The 20,803-nt window shown below is 31.5% G+C and overlaps 1 protein-coding gene across 15 annotated transcripts in view; it reads left to right on the forward strand.

Annotated features, from left to right (window-relative positions):
* cac (calcium voltage-gated channel subunit cacophony) overlaps positions 1-20,803 on the forward strand; it is a 1,271,727-nt gene that overhangs the window by 1,198,383 nt on the left and 52,541 nt on the right. For 10 of the 15 annotated variants that reach the window (XM_081764099.1, XM_081764105.1, XM_081764101.1 and 7 more), the window contains 3 exons: positions 1,571-1,675; positions 3,287-3,393; positions 10,352-10,384. In XM_081764099.1, the coding sequence (XP_081620225.1) occupies positions 1,571-1,675; positions 3,287-3,393; positions 10,352-10,384 (245 nt within the window). The remainder of the gene's footprint in view (positions 1-1,570; positions 1,676-3,286; positions 3,394-10,351; positions 10,385-20,803) is intronic. The other 5 variants (XM_081764112.1, XM_081764106.1, XM_081764113.1 and 2 more) reach the window with 3 other exon arrangements.

The raw sequence follows: 20,803 nt of genomic DNA on the forward strand, positions 1-20,803 counted from the left end.
CAAATATGTGAGATCATGTTACATATAATTTGAAGCTTACCTTTTGTTTCTATATTTTGACTGTTTAGTCTTTCGCTCCACTCGTTTTTCCACTTTCCCTACAAGGTAGTTCTGCAAAATTTCTGGTTGTAAAATAAAAATAAAAGAAACAGCAGAGAACATACAAAACAATAGACTGAACGAAAAGACATAATGCGTGGTTTAAATAATCTTCCCTATTAGCCCCACGATTTACTATTCTGAAATAACAATATATATATATATATATATATATATATATATATATATATATATATATATATATATATATATATATATATATATACGTATGTATACATATATATTTACGTATGTCCATATGTCCACCACAAAAACGAGAATATCATTTGACTTCTTGAAAATGAAATAATATTTTATTCTAATTATGAAGCAAGGAGATTGTAAATAGTAAGTGATTTATCAAAAGATATAGAAATCGGGAAAAAAACAGTCTCGAATTTCTATAAATATCGCAATTTAATATTTGAGAAAATAATAAAGGAGTTTCTATTAAGTATAATGGATAGTAATTAATTTAGATACAGGCTCCATTAGCCATCGAAACTTTCCTTGCTGAGAAAAAAGATCTTTTTTCTATTAATCAAGTGTAGCTACAGGAATCACTACATACACTAAAACAGATATTAACGTATATAGTTTCTCTGTCTTCTTGCTTGCCAAAAAGAGATAATTTCCTTTAAGCACTGGGGTACTGAATTCCCATTATTACTATTGAAGTTCATTATAGCGTTTTTCCAAAGCAGTTCCATGAAGTCGGAAAATTCCACGAAAGCCGACGCTAATTCCCTTCTTCAGCTATTAGGGTATGGGATGACAATGGAGACTCTGTAATTCTTAGCCTAAGTCCGTAGCTATCAATAACTATTAAAGGGTCTGGGAAACCCGAATTATTTAATTTCCAAAACTCTCAGGGAAAAATTGTGTTATTTTCTTCTTCTATATTTCGAGATCAAGCTGCACCCCTTCCTCAGGCGAAATTGGTTGCTTCATATACTCTCTTTTCTCTACTTACATTGTTAACCCTTAACATTTCTATTTCTTATAAACTTAAAAAATGGTTAACTTCAGAATATGCGGTTAATGTGTACAACAGACAGTAAAATGTTACCATAGTTTACAATAACTGTAAAGTTAGCTTAAGTTACAACTTTTTAAATCATTTCCACATGTGTGAATAATAATAATAATGTGAATATTTAACATTTTTCCAAATCAATACTATGAATATTCATACCTTTTCTATGCTAAAGTTTTAACAGTTCAAGGCAATAAAACTAAAGCCTGACTTCTCATAATATAAGTTCTGCTACTTGAGTGATAGTTAAAAAAAAAAAAAAAAAAAAAAAAAAAAAACTCTAAACAGTCTTGATTGCAGGAACTATAAAAAGATTCTGATATGTTCTGTTCAGATTTGAATGGGAATAAACAGGTCATGGAAGATCGAAAGTGTGAAAATGTGATATACTATTAACTAATTTATTTATTAATTTATTTTTTTTTTTTTTTATAGCCGAGGAAATGGATCAAGCAGATGAGGAACTTAGGGAAACGATCAGAACAATTTGGCCGTTGCATGCTAAGAAAATGCTCGACATCCTTGTCCCTAAGAGTGAAGGTACGTGTGCAATCAAATTCCATTGCATGTTTCTCTAGAAGCTTCTTGCTTTTGCTCGTTTGAGTCCCCTTCGCGTTTGGCCTCCTGTAGAACAGTAGCAAGTATATGCAATACTATTAATAAATAGTCATGAAAGACTTGGTAGACTAATTTAGTAGGATGAAATTCGAAAAATTTACTTATATTGAGTTGGTTCACTAACAACCAAGGCAATATGGCATGTAGTAGAATCAACTTTACAACTCTCCGCTTAATAATAATAGATTTCTGCGGCAGCCCTGGTACTCAGAATGCCACAAATTTGATAGTCGTAACTTATTTTCATGATATATATTATTTATTTATTTATGACTTATTTTACGTGGCGAAGTATATAAAGTTTGAATATCTGCGTAATGGATTGAAGCTTCATGCATACCAAAATAAAAATATTCCAGTAAGTTCAAAACAATGCATGCCTTGCGAGATATATATCGATTTTTCCTCATTCCAAGCTTTTATGTTATTTATAAGACCTTTCTGGGTCGATTTGGAATGTTGAAAATGTCAATTTTTGACAACAGATTTGCAAATATTTTATGCATCCTAAGGAATTTTGAGTAAAAGTTAATTTTATTGCATTATATTCCACCTTACTTCTTTCTTGGCTAATACAAAGAAAAGTTTTCATTTAAAATGTAAACACGAAGCTAGAAAATATGTAGTTTCCCTGCCTTCTAATATCCATATTTTTCAGTAGAGTAGCTGAAATTCTTTAAAGCTATCTAGTGTTGTTAAGTACTTTTGATAAAATGCATGAAGTAATCTAGTGCATTTTTGACTCCTCTTAAAACAAAATGCACTTCGACAAAGCAAGCTGATTTTTCCTCGTTCTTCGTTAATTCTTCTGCCCTTTTTAAAATTGTTAATCAAATATTACACGTAAAGAAGTACAAAATAACATTTTATGAATTAAACATTACTTAGTTCCTTAACAATGAACACCTCAGCTGATTCAGTCTATCTACAGGTTCAGAATTATATTCAGGATATACTGAAGTTACTTTACTAAAACCGAAACAAAATAACCTTTAGTTCAAAAAAATATATTGACTTGTATTCAAATTTGAATAACTTACAAGAAACCGAAATGACGGGAAAATTGCCTTGCTTTGACCCTTAAAGCACTTATATTGCCGCTTGAAACCAAAAGATTGACTTGAATTAGTTGGATAGATTCAGAGTAGTTAGAAAAACAAAATTTCATCAAACATATTCCCTCCCCTTCCGTGAAATAAGATCATCCAAGAAGCTTCGTTCGCTTTAAGTTTGCACAAGTGTTTAGTACAAGGCCAATTGTTTCTTAAAAAGATATATTTATAATCTTATGCTTCTAATATATTTTTGATTGTGTATGCTTTCTGGTTTTCGAGGTAATTATTTCTTTATTTTTTTTCGAATGATTAGTGCGTTAGTAGGTGCTCATTTTTTCAAGCGAAGAAACAATTGTCCTTGCACTAAGCTCTTGTGCAGATTTACTGCGAATAAAGTGCAGCAATGTTTCAATAAGATCAAGTACAAGTTAGAATGAAGGGTTTACGTGTGTTCCTGATTCGTGCTAATCTTTTCCAGAACTTTCTAAAGGTAAAATGACTGTTGGCAAGATCTATGCTGGTTTACTCATACTGGAGAACTGGAGAACAACAAGATTTGGCCAAATTCAACCAACTGGGCTTCCAGTAAGTTTCTTTTTTACAAATCTTTTAAAATTAATCTAACTTCTATTACATTACGGTATTACAGATGTTAATATTCATAGACAATAATTTGTTACTTGTATGCGATGCGATACAAACTCATGAATGAATTAAAGCCACGGTGGTGTGAGTCTTATTTTGTTTAATTCTAAAAGACGTTTTCTTTAAAACTATGTAATATTAATTTCTGGAAAACTGATTTTATATATCACTTTGGCTTTAAGTCGTCCGTATAGCTAGTTCAGCGTCAGTGTAGTGAGCAACAATGCTAACGGAACACATATTGAAGATAATTATGTAAAATGAAACTCTTACAGTTCAGTAGAATATGGAAGAATTTATCATAATAATTTCAGCAATTAAACTCTGCTGCCATCTTTGAGGATAAAATAACAAGGGAAGTAAATACAAAATAAGTGAGTTATGATTGAGGGGGGGGGGACACTAATAGTCTGGTGGTTAGAGCGTTAGAGTAATATCCGCGTGGTTCCTTGTTCGATTCTCGGCCGGTGCTTCACAATTTTCGGCATCCACTCATCGTCGTGAGGAAAACTGGGGAACATGTCTGGACGCAGTTCAGCCAGTTGCTAGCGGATGGCGCTGGAGCAGGTTTAGGCTTACAAATTGGACTGTCACGCCAAGTTTTTTTTTTTTTTTTTAAGTTATGATTGAACGTAGAAATAATAATAATAAGACGAAAATTTTATGTAAATAGACTAACAAAAATATCATCATAACCCAAAAGAAAACTGAAAATCTGTAACGGTAAGTAGACAAAAATTTATAGTCAGCTAACTTAATCGAGTGGTCTTAAGCATTGATCAGAGGTCGGAAGATCTGTCAGAATGTCATTCACACAGTATAGATGTAATACACTGTCCTTTCACAATACATTTAATTATCAATATTTATTATTCATAGTCTCCTTAGGGCACAACTGAGAGGCGTAATATTGAAAAATAAATAAAATAAATGTGCCAATTACTATTAAGATTTTGAAGAAAGAAAATCCTGTCAAATATTGCAGCCCTATTTATTTTAAGTTGCTGAAATTATTGGAAGAAATTATCTTTATTGTACAGAACTGTAACTATTACGTTTATTTTACGTGTATAACATACCTACGTGCCTTAATGAGAGACATAATGAAACCCACTAACTAAGTCTTAATTAGTTTAGGGTATCTGAAATCTTTACATATGCAAGCGTTCGAGAATATATACTTTAATTCGCAATTAAATCTGTCAGTTAGATATAAATAGTCAATACCAGACAATATTAGAAAATGTTTTATGACTGGTATCCATCAATTCATTTTTTTCTTCTTTACTTATTTCTTTAAACTTTTACAAAATTGGAGAGCAATAGCGTTTTTCGTGGTATCGTAGTGATAGCCTACTCGTATGAACTAAAATAGTAAGGTTTAGAGTTATTGCTTGTGATCAATACATATAGTTGTTTGTTAACAGTTAAGTTGCTAACATGAAAAATGTCTGAGAAACAATAACCATTTGCTTAATAGAACGTTTCCAAGTACTACGAGTCTAATCAGTTTATTTTCTGTTAAACTTCTCAATAATTTGAAAGAAATAAAGAAAGAAAAAGCAGAGCTTTAAACTTACAGGAACTGTTTCATCCAGTAAAAGAAATGGAAATCGAACATTGTAAACTATTACTTTCGTTTTTATTTAAAATTTCGAAAAAAATATTTTAATTCTAGTTCATTAATAATCTTCGGGCTTAAATGTGAATACACTTAACTTCTTAATGCTTTAGTTATTAAAAACCGTAATTGTCTTCAGACGTTGCACCTAATTCTTAACTCAACACCAGATTAGTTGAACATTATGAACATATATGTGCAGTAATTAGTTAAGAATTATCAAAATATTAATTTATGAATTAGTTTGTTTTAGTTTTCTAATCTTCAAGTTAGTTACAAACATAAATTTTACTGTAGTAACGTTAAAACGAAAAGAAAAATAAATATAAAAAAACTAAATAAGCAAATACAAATAAAAATTGTGAATAACTATTTTTCACAACGCCATAATGTGCCACGTTACAAGGATTTAGGATTTTTAGATTTGTAGGCTTTCGGCATCTATCGTATGGCCATGTTAACCCGTCACGTACGAAGGATAACGTCCCTCAGCAATCACACTATCCAAGGAAACGAGGAAGGAAGGAAGTGGCCTGGGACCTATAAGTTAGGTACTACTCCGACATTTGCCTGGTGTGAATAAGGAAAATCCAGGAAAACCCCATTCAGGAATGGATGGCCTGAAAAAGCTTTTTACACTTTTTCGACCGAGTGCCCCCACCGGGAATCAAACCCGGGATCGCTCGCACCGAAGGCGCGAATGTTAGTGAGTATACTACGCGGGACCTGCACGTTACAAATATCAATGGAAGTTAGTTAATAGCTTCACAATTTTTTTTTCTGTTATTATTTACAAATACAAGTGCTTTGATAACTAGCAAAAATGACTAGTGCAAGCAAAAATTTCTAAACAAATTAAAAACAGAATAAGGCTTAATTTTAACAGGTACTTAGTTCAAAAATTCTTAACTTAAGAAAAAACAGTTTTATCAAAGATCTCAGGAGTACTGTTTAACCAGGCGAATTCGAATGATAGTCTTATAACTTAAGGAAAGAAAAGTCGATTTAAATAGTTATATTTCAGTTTCAGTTTTCTCCCTTACGGGAGATTTATAGTCCCAGCCATATAGTCATGTGGATTGCTTCACTAGATTTGTTTTGAATAAAAATTATTTGAATTAAATATACAGTATATACTAAAGTACTAAAGTGGCACGTGTCAAAATGGCCGAATTTGCCTGTTTTAAATATACTTGTTTATCACACTGCTAATGTAATAAGGAAGGATAAGCGTCGCATGAAAGTATTAAAATTGAAAGACATTGTTGTAAGATAGTACTAAACAATAAAATTGTCAAAAGTAATAAATTGTAAATATTAAAAATTGAATAAAAATGGAGAGCGAATGCTCCCCAATACTTAGGTTTACAGCGCCATCTCTTATCCTACTTATATTTTTAGATCGTAATGCAATTTAACAAGTGAAACTTGAATAAAACAAATTTTAATAAAAGAAGAAAGGCAATATTCTTACCTTCAATTTTCCTAATAAGTACTGGTTTTCAGGTACAACATATTGTGTAGTATTTCATGCAGGTATATTGGTTAATGAAACAACAGGAAAACTACCCAGTTGTCTAATTGTGGAAATTTGTAATTTAGAATGCAATAGAGATTAATGGATTTCAATAATTTAGAATATTAGACACGCATTATCCTTCATAAATGACTTCAATTATCCAGATTTTAAACATTTTCTCTAACAATACAATAGGATACATGAGATAAAGAAGACTTATTAGGAGCTATTATAAATTAATTGCAAAACGATTTTGACGACATATTGAAAGCCAGTTTAGATCCCATTTTGTATATATAGTTGTTTAGGTATGTTTTCTTTAAAACATTAAAAATGGATGAATTCAATTGAGGTTTTTTTTTTTTTTTTTTTTTGTCAGTTTAAAGTTGTATATTATTTAGGGATATATAAATGTTTGGAGACACAAATATTTATATAATTAATTTGGCCATATACTTATGATCTGGCAAAAAATTGAAATTAGTAATATAGAGGCGTGTATTTTCTAGAACTAAGGAATACTCTGAAGCAAGTAGAACACTAATTATGTCTTCGAAATTTAAAAGAAACCATCGTTGTTTTATATATGAAACATTTTTTTTTTCATAGTAGGTGATTACTAATTAATAAATATTTTGTGATTTTTCTTACTTAGCAAGAAGACAGATAAAAGTAAAACTTAAAATGCGAATGAAGTTCCTATAATAATATTTTTTTCACGTATTTGAAATCGAACAGTGAATGTACTAAGCTGAGTGAAATGTATTTAGTATTTTTTTTTTAATGTTATACTATGTTTATCTCCTCAATTAAGTTTCCCAGCAAATAGTTCTTTGTAGAAAGGTGAGATAGTATAGAGAAAATAAACACTTCTTTTTTTCTTTCTTTTTTTAAGAGAGGGGTCTTATGTAGATAACATTTATTAAAGAATCTAAAACTTATGGTCTAAAATATAAAATATTGTTTTTACCTTATCATGTAAAAAGCTTTTTTGTAACAAGAAGTTTTTTTTTCCTATAAACTCCGTGCATATTAGTTGTGTAGGTGTAAGTGACTAGTGCTGAATGCATGTGTTCTTTTTTTTCTAATTAATATTAAATAGACAGTGTTCTCCCTTGCCATAGCTATCCCTTTACTATGCAATTTTTAGATGTTTCTTCAAAATAATATTTTTTTTTAAAAAAAAAAAATACAAACTGTGTGCTATTTATGTGGTTTCCACACAATGGTTGACAAATGTTAGTTGTTATCAGTGATTAAAGAATCAAAGACAGCCAATGAAAACAAAAGATTATACTTAAATATTCAATCTTTTCCTTAGAAAGTAAACTGAAATTCATTCCAATATCTCCAGCACAACTTGTGTTGTTTTCTATCTAATACATTCACGTAATTTACATTTTGTTTTGCTTTGATTTATAAAGACATACTAGCTGAAATGTCGCACGCGAAGAATAGGTTTATGAAGATATTTGAAAGGTGTATGTAAACTCCATTTCTTTCCTTTAGGATGCGTATTTAAATCAATATAATATGATAAAAACAAGGCTTCACCCAAATGCTAAATATGTTCAGAAACTGATTTTAAACGGTGCAGCCGTTATTCATTGTGAAAAATTTAAATATCTTTCACCCTTTAGACTATGCTTTGCAATCAAACTGTAATTATAAAAACGCAAGTCAACCTAAGTCAGCTATTTCAAAAATTTATTTTAAACGGCTCAATTGTTTCTTTATTTGTTTCAATTTATGAATACAAAATGAAACATTAAAATATTAAGACTATTCATGGCTTTGGATTAATTGTTTTAACAAAAGAGACACTGACCAAAGCTTAAAACTTTACTTTATTTTAAATTATAATTTGTAACTGTTTCGGATATCTAGCATATCCTTCTTCAGACACGATCTAAATTAATGAAAATACAGACATATATATAAATGTTGTTATAACAGAGTTTAAATTCTTTAACCGTCATATATATAGTCATTGTTATAAAAAATTTTTAAATTCTTTTAATAGTCATATATAGTGAACACGAAGACTTACAGGATTGGCTGAAGGCCTCGATAAATAAGAAAAATAAATAAATAAATAAATAAAAATAAAAAAGTACTACAATGACTCTATATATGACTATTAAAAGAATTTAAAAATTTTTATAACAATGACTATATATATGACGGTTAAAGAATTTAAACTCTGTTATAACAACATTTATATATATGTCTGTATTTTCATTAATTTCGATCGTGTCTGAAGAAGGATATGCTAGATATCCGAAACAGTTACAAATTATAATTTAAAATAAAGTAAAGTTTTAAGCTTTGGTGAGTGTCTCTTTTGTTAAAATTAAAATATTGTAGAAATTGTCCCCATATAAACGGAATTTCAAAAATGCTGGGAGACGTGTCCAGCTATTTTAATGAGGATCCTATATACCGAGTTTTATCTCCTTCACTTGAGGACTTCCAAAAATAGTTTACTTTTGGCATAAATTTTGAACCACCATCCCTTAGGATCTATATATTAAAATGCTATGTTTATATGTTTGTAGTGAAGAAAAATTTATATGTTTGTGGACGTTTATATGTTTGTGGCTAATTCTTTCGACAATGATATCTCGGAAACCACAAGCTCTAGAATGATGCCGTTTTCACTGATCGATTACAAATTTTGTGTAGATTGTTCCGTTCTAATTGAATATTTAAAAAAAAAAAAAAAGCCGTTATTTCTTTATTACATTTTAAGGGGTACACTAGAAGGATTGAAATTTAAAAAAAGTAAAACATCATATCCTATGAGTTATATATTCCACACCACACATTTGTATGCGAGGTTAGTATATCTATCCGGCGTTTGTTTCATAGCCAAATGAGAATGAAAAACGAAGGATAACTATTTCTCTGATCTAAGAGTATTTTGCCAAATGAACACCATATATCACTGACATTATAATTTATTGTGTGTGTAATGTATTTGCTTATTACATACTGCATGCAAGAGGAAAAAAAAAACACTGATCATACATGAATTAGAAACTCCAACCGGAAGTAGGCTCAAATCTTGCAAACGGTGTGAGATATTGAAAAAAATAATCGAAAAAAAATCTTCCCTTTATGGTATCCCTTTGCCGATTTTTATCAAGAAGTCTTTCACTTTTATCTGCAAAGGGGATATGTACAGATGTTGTGAGGAATGAAAAGGGAGATTCATGCTCATATGGGAATGATGCGCTGTGTAGAGAGCACAGTTCAGCTAGTAAGCCTAAAACAGCTCTAAATAGCTTACGATCCTCCCTGAGTCCAAAATTCATTTTAAACGGTTCAATTATGTAGATTTCCATAAGAACAAATAAACACACAAATATTCAGCATTATATATAAGATTACACTCATGTTTAAGAATCTATGAAAACAATAAACAGAATGTAAATTTATCGTTTATTATTATATCTTTTACGTACTTAATCTTAAATATGTCTTCGTTTTCCTTACTGTCTTTGATTCTTTCTTTTTAAAACAAGACAATGTAGTGGTGTGTAACACACATTAGATGGGCCAGTGTTAGTTTATATTTTTTAAGATATTGTAGATGTGTTGTTTACAACATTTTTTTAATAAAAAAAGTATATAATAACTTCCAGCATTATTGTGTGCAACAAGTTATTTTTTTTTTAAAAAAAATACAGGAAACACAAAAATTAGTGTGAAAGAAGAATCACATGTGACAAATAATGATTTGTGTTTGCTTTCAGGATAAAGCTGATCATAGTCCTCCCAATGATGCGGTAGTATTCTTTAGAAATTTTACACCTACAGTTACTTATTTAAGCCTTTTTTTGTAGACAATTTCTTCAATTTAAAACACACTTTTTTTAATTAAATGAAAAGAAAAAAAATCGAATTTCGTTTTACTTTATAAAATTACGATAGACTTCCAAACTATGTGATATTGAAACTGGAAATCGATCTTCTTTTTTTTTTTTTTTTTTTTTTTTCAATACAGGAATAAGTGTGAGGTTAACCTATTCTTGAGACGCTTGAATCTACAAAAAAATAAGTTTCTTCTTCGCTCTTCTCCTCCAAAGAAACCAGAAGTTGTACATTCATTCAGTATTCAGTATTGGACCCCAGAGAGCAATTATGCAAAGAAATATAGAGAAATGTACGAACATAAAATATACAGAGTGTTTCAAAACAACACTGACAACGTCTGGGAGGTGATTCCTGACCCCAAGGTAAGACGAAAAGTATAGACCAACCTGAGTGCACAAATGCTTATGAAAGAATGAAGTTTAAAGGTCCATAGCTCCAAAATTATGGGACCTACCGTGGTCGGGTCAAGACTTTACGGAGGAACTAATATGCGCGCTATCCAAAAATACATGTTACAAGATCCTGACGTACTCACGCAACAATTTTTATACAGGCAGCATGGCTACAGGCATATAATTTGAAGTATTCACAAATTATCTCTATAAAAATTGTTGCGGAAGTACCACAGGATTCTGAAACTTGAATATTTGGATAGGGCATATACTATTTCCTAAATGATGTCTTGACCTGACTACAGTAGGTCCCATAGTTTTGGAGCTATGGACCATAAATTTAATTTTTTCATGTTTTGACAGCCTATAACTCCGAAAGGAAGTATTTGTGTTCCTAGATTGGTCTATACTTTTCGTCCTATCTTCGTATCAGGAATCACCTCAAAAACGTTGTCGGTGTTGTTTAAAACATTCTGTATATAAGACATATTTGTTGACACCTCTTACCGTTTTCGCTCTATGAGAACCCAATATTAGAAAATTGTTAAATCTGCTGCTTTTGGTTTTCTTAGAGAGATAAGGGCGTAAATGGAGAAATCTACTCTTTGATCACTGAATTCATATCAGAAAAACATTTTTCGCCAGATATATATATATATCGACAGACAGATGAACGGAAGAGTTGCTGTAATAAGACTTAACTACACTTATACAAAGCGTAGTTTGGAAGTCAAAGAAAAAGAATCTTTAAAAAAAGACAGAATTCGTTCAACAATAATCAAAATCTCACACTTACATACTCATTAGACACATACGAAATACACACACAAAAAAATCTTCAATAGAATCTGTCTCTTTCTTTCTTTATTTATTTTCTTTCTTTTTTCTTTTCTCAAACTTAGAAAGTGCTTTGAAAATATCGCGATTTTTTTAAAAAATATAAAAGTCAATTAGAAAGAGGCATCATCCAATATTCAACAAACTTATAATGGTAGTTAAGCATCACAAAAAAATAGCAGTTCATAACAGCTTTGTCATCGTTTAAAGCAATATACATTTTCCCGGCTAAGTATAGCTTTTACTGCAAAATAAATATATTAGTCAATGCTAATTAGCCACGGCATTAATAAAAAAATGTACATAATGCCTGCAGGTTACTAGTTAAGTCATACTTTATTGTATAATTTCCTACTTCTCTTCGTAAAATTTGAAACCAGAATTTGATCGTGAAAAGAAAAAAAAAGTTTTCAAAGCACAATTTTATATAGAGAAAATATATATATTATTTTCCTTTTTCTGTTTAAAAAGATAAAGTTAAAACATCAATATAGCACATAAAAAACACCTTTTCTTCATTATTGTATCTTTTGCATGGCATGAGGAATGTTTCATTATTATTATTATTATTATTATATTTGCATGTGAAAGATCTAGTTACAGTACATTAGATAATGTTTGCCCTATATTTATTAGTTTAAGCTTTTGATTCATTGAGATGATAGATGTAGATAAAATTATATATATATACCTTTTTTTTTATTAAAGAAGGTAGGTAGTGATAGAGTGCTAGATTTAATTAATACGTAGGAACATAAGACACCGGTAGCTTTAGATGGGGTACGAATTAGACCAAAAGAATCCTTATTCCGTGCAAGGGATTCAAAAACGCAAATATATTACATTTTTTGAATGATTATGATGGAGTCGTATCTTATTGTCGAAATATGTTATTATTTGATGCAGCTCTTTGAACTTGTGTGAGTGTGTGTGTGTGTGTACTTACATGTTACCAGATCTATGTTTTTCTTCTTTTGTACTGAAGCTTCTCTCCATTTTTTAACGTTTTATTTTGTTGATTTTTCTTACATATGTACCTACATTACTTTACTTATTTATTTATTTATTTTTATGTTCTTTTGTTTCAAAATTAAAATGATAATTCTAATCCTTTTAATATTTAAACAAATATTAAGTATTATTAATACGCTACATTGACTTCACTAGAGTCGTATGTACTCCAAGTAGACGCACCTGTAAGTACAGTAAATCTAATGTAGATATTGTAACTAAGTAATACTAATATAACTTACTGTAAAACTATTATTTTTTAAAAAAAATAAAATATTTTCTTTTTTTTACAAAAAAAATATGTTTTTATTAGTTTGGTTGCAGCTATTCTTATGTATATATATTTAGTTGTTGTGTTCGTTGTTTAGTTATTATTATAATTTTTTAAAAAAACCTATAAGTCCTTTCTATTTGCTAAGTTTTGTTTTGACTTGTTTGTCAGCGATCGTCTTTTTTCGACTGCTTAATGGACATGGCATGGACAAATGGTGGCCGGGGCTCGTTGGAGCCAGACACCGCTGAAGAACATTTACATGAAGCTGGGTTCGGAAGACGAAGCTTTCGAGGCAGCAAAAGGTATGCACATTTCATATATGTTAGAGAAAAAAATATATTTCTAGTGTTCATGTAATATATGCTACGACAAAGTCACCAAAATGCATAATTGTGTGCTGAGAGAATTATATTTAAAGTTTCACACCATTCTTAAAAAGTAGATACATATCCATCTGTATGGACGTTTGCACATAATCATATTTCCCATTACATACTGTACAGGTTTATGCAATATGAGGGACCCAATGTTGTACAACGATTGTGAATGATCTATACGAGATTGAAAAGTACATTTCCTAAATTTTTTTTTTAAATATCACCACTACTGCTCTTCTTACTTAATGCAGAACCGTGTAGCAGTGCCACTTAAAATCAAAAGAGCTATTATGTGCTTTGTCAGAAAGAAAATTTTATGGACTATTCTTGTTTTTGCAGAAAGCACGGTTACTGAATTAACAAACTTCGCTCTACTCCAAACCTGTCTTCTTTCTCAAATGAACGAAAATTCAAATTTCATTTTTAACGAAGTTCTACGCCAGTGGCACCGGCATTTTGACGTTTTCTAAATGAATTGATGAATAATGAACGATGAATAATGTTATCGTTAATGGAAATCTGCTGTCGCTTCCTTAGTTACACCTGCTATTTTCGGACTCTTGACTCATTTGGAGAAGAAGTCAGTTTTGCAGCACCGGGAGATACATTATCCCAGTAACCGTGTTTTTAGGGAGAAAAAAAACGACCCTTAGACATTTGTTTGGAACTAAGCACAATATTGGTCTCAACTGACGCTACTAATACGGCTTTTCACAAAGCAAGCACTCTAGTGATGGTATTTCGAATTTTTGCTTACTTCCTCTTTCAAATGTTTAGATTATTTACGTGCAAAGTATAGTTCAGGAAGTATAGACTTAAAAAGTTAAGTCCATCATTTTGAATCAAGGTATGCATTCCATCAAATTGAAAATTGAATGTTTACGATCCTGAGTTATTTTAAAAGAGAGAAAAATAAATTTTATTAAAACGGTAAATTAACACAAACTTCTGGGTATACAAAGCCTTCCATTGGACTGATTCCACTTAATAAGGCTTCATAATTTGAAAGTTTAGACGAAAATTCTCACGACTATTTTTATTTTTTACTTATTTATTTATTTAAATTAAGCACAAATTGCCACTGGAGACAGGTTTTGCTTACATACAGGCTTTATTGCACACTAAATATACACTCAGATGGAAATAACAAAAATTGTATATGGGTGACTCTGTCGTCGTTTTTATATATACTATAAAGTATGTAATGTCTAATGCTTTTCTCTTACCTCCGAAGTTAATAATGACAAATATGTCATTATAATACTGACAAACTTTTGGATGTATCTTAACACGTAATATTACTAAAGCACATCATTACAGAAATCACTTTCGGTCAACTTCATCAACTTGATTGCTATGGGCTTGTTGAATTGTAAAAATGTCCTGGTTAGGGTATATTTTAAGCACTAAAGCATCTCTGGGGCAAAAATTTCAAAACTTGTGAGGCTAACTTGAATTTAATAATTGAGCGCGAACCCTGAAGGTGGATAGCGAACCGGAGAGCGATGGCCCAAATGAATTTAGTGAACAGAGCCCAAGGTGTAGCGAGTACAATCCTAATGATGTTAGTGAACGTGGACCTTAAGAACGTGAGCCTGATTCAGAGTGACCTCATTGAAATTTGTGTGCGCGAGCCTCATTGAAAATAGTGACCCTGAATCTGAGTGAGTTCCGAATGCAAAAAGGCCATTTCCGCTTTGAGCCACATATTCATTGTGCGCTCTTTGTAGATTTGCCTCCAATTCAGCTTTGTATTTTTAATGAGAATACAGTCTTATTTCTCAGAGTACTTAATATGGAAAAGAGTAAAGCTTCTTCTGTGATGGCAAAAAAAGTGAGTAATGAAAAACACGCCTTGCTGCAAAAAATATTTGAGTTTTAAAAATATGTATTTAGAATCTCTATGTCTCAATAGGCAAATAATATCTGAATCCAGATATATATATATACAGCGAAACCTCTTTATGTAGGCTGCCATCGGATCCATTGAAAAGTACCAACTTACAAAAACATAAATGTATTTTAAAGAAAAAAAAAATATTATAGTCTATAATGTAAGCGCTTCGAATCCAATATCTAATATTTTCTACGTATAAGTTTGTATCTTATAAGTAATATGCAGTAAAAAATTATTTATACGACGTAAAAACATCATATGTAATAGATACAATTTCCGTACACTATTATATACAAAACGCTACGGCACAATCTTTATTATTTTCTTCTTCCCTTTCACCTATGAGGTAGATCCAGATAAGATAGCCAGTTCCCAAAAAAAATAAAAAAATAAAAAAAATACTTAAAACATCTGTACTTTCTGATCCTTCTTTTTAGTAGCGAAAAGTTAAAAAATTCTCTGTTTTGCCTTTGCAAGGGGCAACTAATGTGTATTGACCAGAGCAAGTAAGTTTTTTCTTGTGAGTTTATTAACCTTCCAGAACATACAAGATTAAAATACATTCTGAAAGGGTTTTCAAGGATAAAGATTACGCAGGTATCCAACGTACAGAGGTAGATTTAACGTTATTAGCATAGAAATAACTTTGTTTCAATGACTTCAATTTCCAAGATATACAGATGACCAACTTACACACTAATAATGATAATAATAGAAGTCTTGTAGGAAATTGCAGGTTTCCTAAGAATCTAGCCAATTTACACACATGGCCAACTTACAGATTAATAAATAATAGAGAAGCTCATTCGTAGTTAAGCGGTTAGCATACCGCGCCTTTGGCGTGGGAGACCAGGGTTCGATTCCTGGCGGAAACTCATATTGTTCGGATCCCACGTTAAGCTGTAGGCCCACGTCTAATATAACCTCACTGCTAAAAGGGACTCTAAACTAAAAATCAAATCAAGTCAAATAAGTAATAGAAGTCTTATAGGAAAATCCAGGTTCCATAAGAATCTGGTCAACTAATGAAAAATTACGGGTTCCATAAGAATCTAGCCAATTTACGCAGGTTGCCAACTTACAGATTAATAAGGAATAGAATTCTTGTGGGGAAATGCAGGTTCCATAAGAATCAGACTAAGTTACACAGGTGGTCAAGTTTACAGGTTTTACTGTAATTAATTTTTACTGTAATAGGCATTTCTTTCGTGTTAATAGAAAACAAAAAATCCGCATATACAAACCGTCATAAACTATTCGGTTTATAGACAGAGGATTGTCCAATCGCAGCAGGAATTTGTGGTACAACTCACGTGGTCGGAAATAAGAGCACCGACCTCGAGAATAAGAAAATGGGTGGCTACTCTGAGAAGCGGAGTGTGTGACGTAACGCATCGGTACGGTATGCTAGAAATCCCGGGTTCGAGTCTTGATCCAGTCAGTCAGTTTTTCCACTTTTTGTGTCATATGACTTTAGTTTCAAACCTGCATTACGGGAATGAAAATCAACAGAATATAATGAATTGTGAGACAAATATGTGCAATTGAATTACTGAAACTTTTATGATGAGATTATTGAAGAAAAATCTACATAATTGAATCCAACTCTCAATTCCCTTAAATAATTACAAATACTATACACAGAATATCATTGCGATTTTTTTTTATGATTTGATTGATCCACTAATTCGTATTTTACGCTTATCTGTAGTTTAGTTTTGGGATAAGATGCCTTTAAAATCTGCTCTTTTAAATATGATATGACGTGTAACATTTAGATAAAACAAATGATTTTGAACTTGTACAGTCATATAAAAAAAAACTGGTCACTCATCACTTCGAACATGCGCGCATCCAGAAATTTTTGTTGGGGTGTCCAAGCTTTTAGGAAGTTCCAACTCTATAAGCCATTACGTCTATATAGTATTAAACCCTGTATATTTCTGCACCCCCCCCCCAAAAAAAAAATGTAATTTTAAAATACTTCCTCTTATATTTTCAGAAAAAAAATGATAGAACTAGCTTATTTTTATAAGAGATAGACTATAGATGAAGCGTACAAATGTATGTTGAAATAGGAAGTTTCGGGAGGTTTGGACCCCGTGGACCCTACCGTGCGTGAACCCCTGCTTCGAGACCATATCTTGTCTCATCTTTAGACAGAATTAAATTAAACGTTTTAAACATTTTTGAACTTCGCATGTTGATTCTTATCAACTATTGCTAATAAAACTACAAAGAACATTATTGAAATTTTATATAAGAAATCGAAAAAAAAAAAAACTTGATAATTGAAGTGAGCGTAGAGAGGTTTTACCATTCTACTCAATAGATATTCATATGTCTGTCTGTTGCTCTGTCTGTTTCACCAATCATCAGTAAAACTTATCCAATTTTAATGATACTTGGTATGTATATTCTTCCAAACTTTTGAAATAGCCTTATCGTTTTAAGTTATAATCCATCAAGAATATGTGGATAAAATGGAATTTGGAAGTCTCCATGTATTCACACAAATCAAGTTTCCTGTGTAAATTATGTGAAAATTACTCGATTTAGATCAAACATAGTATGCATCAGAAATGCATCAAAAGCTTTAATACATTTTAATCAAAAATTTTCTTGTGCACCTTACATATGGAGAACTACATATAATGTAGTAAAACCCAAACTATCAGTTAAATCAGTATGATGTGCTTATTCCGTAGAAAATACAAAAACTCGCTTTAGGAGCCATTCAAAAATTTTATTGACTAATTATTGGCTAATATCGCAATCTTCTGATCCATTTTACCCCTAAGATTCTTGTTTTTCACATCCATTACAGTTACTAGTTTAAAATGAAAATAATTATTTATTGTAAATAGTTTCTAATTTTATCGTTTATGTACTTTCGAGTCTATATCACGTATTCACTCCACAAGATTGGTTCTGAAGTCAGTGAAGTGATCGTTGCGATAAAAATAATTTTAAAAAACTAGATATTTAAAATCCCAAACTATTTTGGATGCTTAGTCGTGGTTGAGAAGCACATCTTTGTTTCAACTAACTAACTCTATGGCCTATGGAACCCGAAGGTTCAATGCCGCGCTCATAAAAGCTCTCCCATTGACTTCTATCTTTAGCCAATTGGATCCAGTTTCTACTTTGTATTAATATTTCTGCTACATCCATCTTAATATTATCCTCCCATCTGCGCCTAGGTCTCCCTAATGGTCGTTTTCGGATTGCTCTCCCAGTTAAGACTTTGAAAGCGTTCCTACTTTCTTCCATCCTGGTTACATGACCTTCCCATCTGAGCCTCCTAAACTCGATGACCTTAACAATGTTTGGTGAACGGTGTAAATTGTGAAATTCCTCGCTATGAAGTTTCCGCCATTTCCCATTCCCGTTCCTCTTGGGTGCGAATATTCGTATCAGGCTCTTGTTCTCAAATACTTTCAGTCTACGTTCTTCCTTCAGAGTAAGCAACCATGTTTTGGAACCACACAGAACAACAGGCAGAGTTCATTTTATATATTTTAAGCTTTAAATTCTTTGACAGAATTCGCAACGACAAATTATTTTGAATTGAATAATAAGACGAATTCCCTGCTTTTAGTCTATATTTAATTTCTTCCTGAATATGATTTTGGTATGTCAATATTGATTCTAGATATTTGAAAGTAATCACTTTCTCGGAAGTATTATTTGATATTCTAATGCATCCATAATTTGCAGTATTACGATCAAGACGAACTTCCATGTATTTAGTTTTATCAGTCTTGGTCCGAGGCTTCTGTTAATGTTTCTGAATAAGTGCCTTTAAAAAAAAAGAAATATATATATTTGTCTCACACCCAACCCCCAAACTTGAGGACCATCCCTTGTCGTCTGTCCCCGACTGCTTATTCAGTATATTTGTAGTTAACCTCTATATCTAAAGGGCTTCTCCTCGATCCGCAGCCTGAGGAAGCGCCATACCGTGGTAACAGGAACCCACATTACACGGCAACAATATATTTTAATTTCAAACTTTATAAAATAAATGTGGTGACCAGATTTTGTCGAACATGACTGTACATTCTTAAAAAATATAGGTTAACAAGAACTTTTTCTTTTTCTATTTGTTTCAGGAACAAAAAGGTGAACGATGATGACTTCAGATGATGTAGATTGTTTCGTGTTGGAAACGACCTAATCAGACTTCAATATTTCTTAGTAAAAGAAATTACAAGAAAGAGAAAAAAAGAAATAATGTGTTATTGATGTGGTCAACATGCGTAGATGCATGTATTGTGTTGGCCACACTGTACTGCCAAGTGTTATGTTTTTATATGTTGTCTTCCATGGTATCTGTAGTGATGGTGATGGTGTAGTTTAGAAATGGGCTTTCTTAAATTCAGTGTTTAGGAGGAGCTGAACACATAAGCTCCACTTAGAAAATATGATGCAGTTCGTCGTAGCATTTTCATGTCATTTTCCCTACATTCTTCTTCTTTGTATACTTCCTATTTTTCGTAACAAAATATAATCTTCTTGCTTCTCTTTATCTTTCTTTCTTTCTTTCTAACTTTCTCTTTAGTAGAACTTTATAAGTTTACCTTTTATTTTCCACTTCGTAGTAAACTTTATGATGTGAAGCAGTGTTCTTCTTAAGTCTGAACTTAACATTAGTCTGTCATAAAAGGCATTTAAGTACGTTTCTCCCTTCACATTAATCAAATTTAATCCTATCTTTATGATTAGAAGTGCATTTCTAATTATACAGGGTGTTTTAAAACAACACCGACAACGTTTGGGAGGTGATTAGTGACACCAAGATAAGACAAAAAGTATAGACGAACCTGGGTGCACAAATGCTTGCTTTCGGAGTTATATGCTGCCAAAAGCATGAAAGAATGAAGTGTAAAGGTCCATAGCTAGAATACTATGGGACTTACCGAAGTTGGATCAAGACTTCACTTAGTAACTAATATATGCGCTATCCAAAAATACATGTTTCCGACTCCTGCGGTACTCAAGCAACAATTTTTATAGAGGAAGTTTGGCTACGAGCATATAATTTGAAGCACTTACCAACTATCTCTATAAAAATTGCTGCAGAAGTATCACAGGATTCTCAAACATGGATATTTGAATCGGGCACATACTAGTTCCTAAGTGAAGTCTTGACCGACTACAGTAGGCCCCATAGTATTGGAGCTATGGACCTTTAAAGTTCATGTTTTCGGTAGCCTATAACTCCGAAAGGAAGCATTTGTGCATCCAGGTTGGTCTGTACTTTTTTTCTTATCTTGGTTTCAAGGATCACCTCCCAGACGTTGTCAATGTTGTTTCCAAGCACGCTCTATATATTTATATATGGTCGCCGTGTTTATTTAACTTTCATAGTAGTAAAGCATATTACAGATCATATTTTTCCGAACTCAGTTTGACGAATCTCAATTACTTTTCTTTTAAATCTCGTATTAAATCCTTTCTGTAATATTCAATTAGGATTTTTTCCTTTTATTTAATTATTTATTTATTCATTTATTCGAAACAATTTATTGAAATATTTC

The sequence above is a fragment of the Thermobia domestica genome, chromosome 7 (genome assembly GCF_964235325.1).
Source record: "Thermobia domestica chromosome 7, izTheDome1.hap1.1, whole genome shotgun sequence".
Classification (NCBI taxonomy): domain Eukaryota; kingdom Metazoa; phylum Arthropoda; class Insecta; order Zygentoma; family Lepismatidae; genus Thermobia; species Thermobia domestica.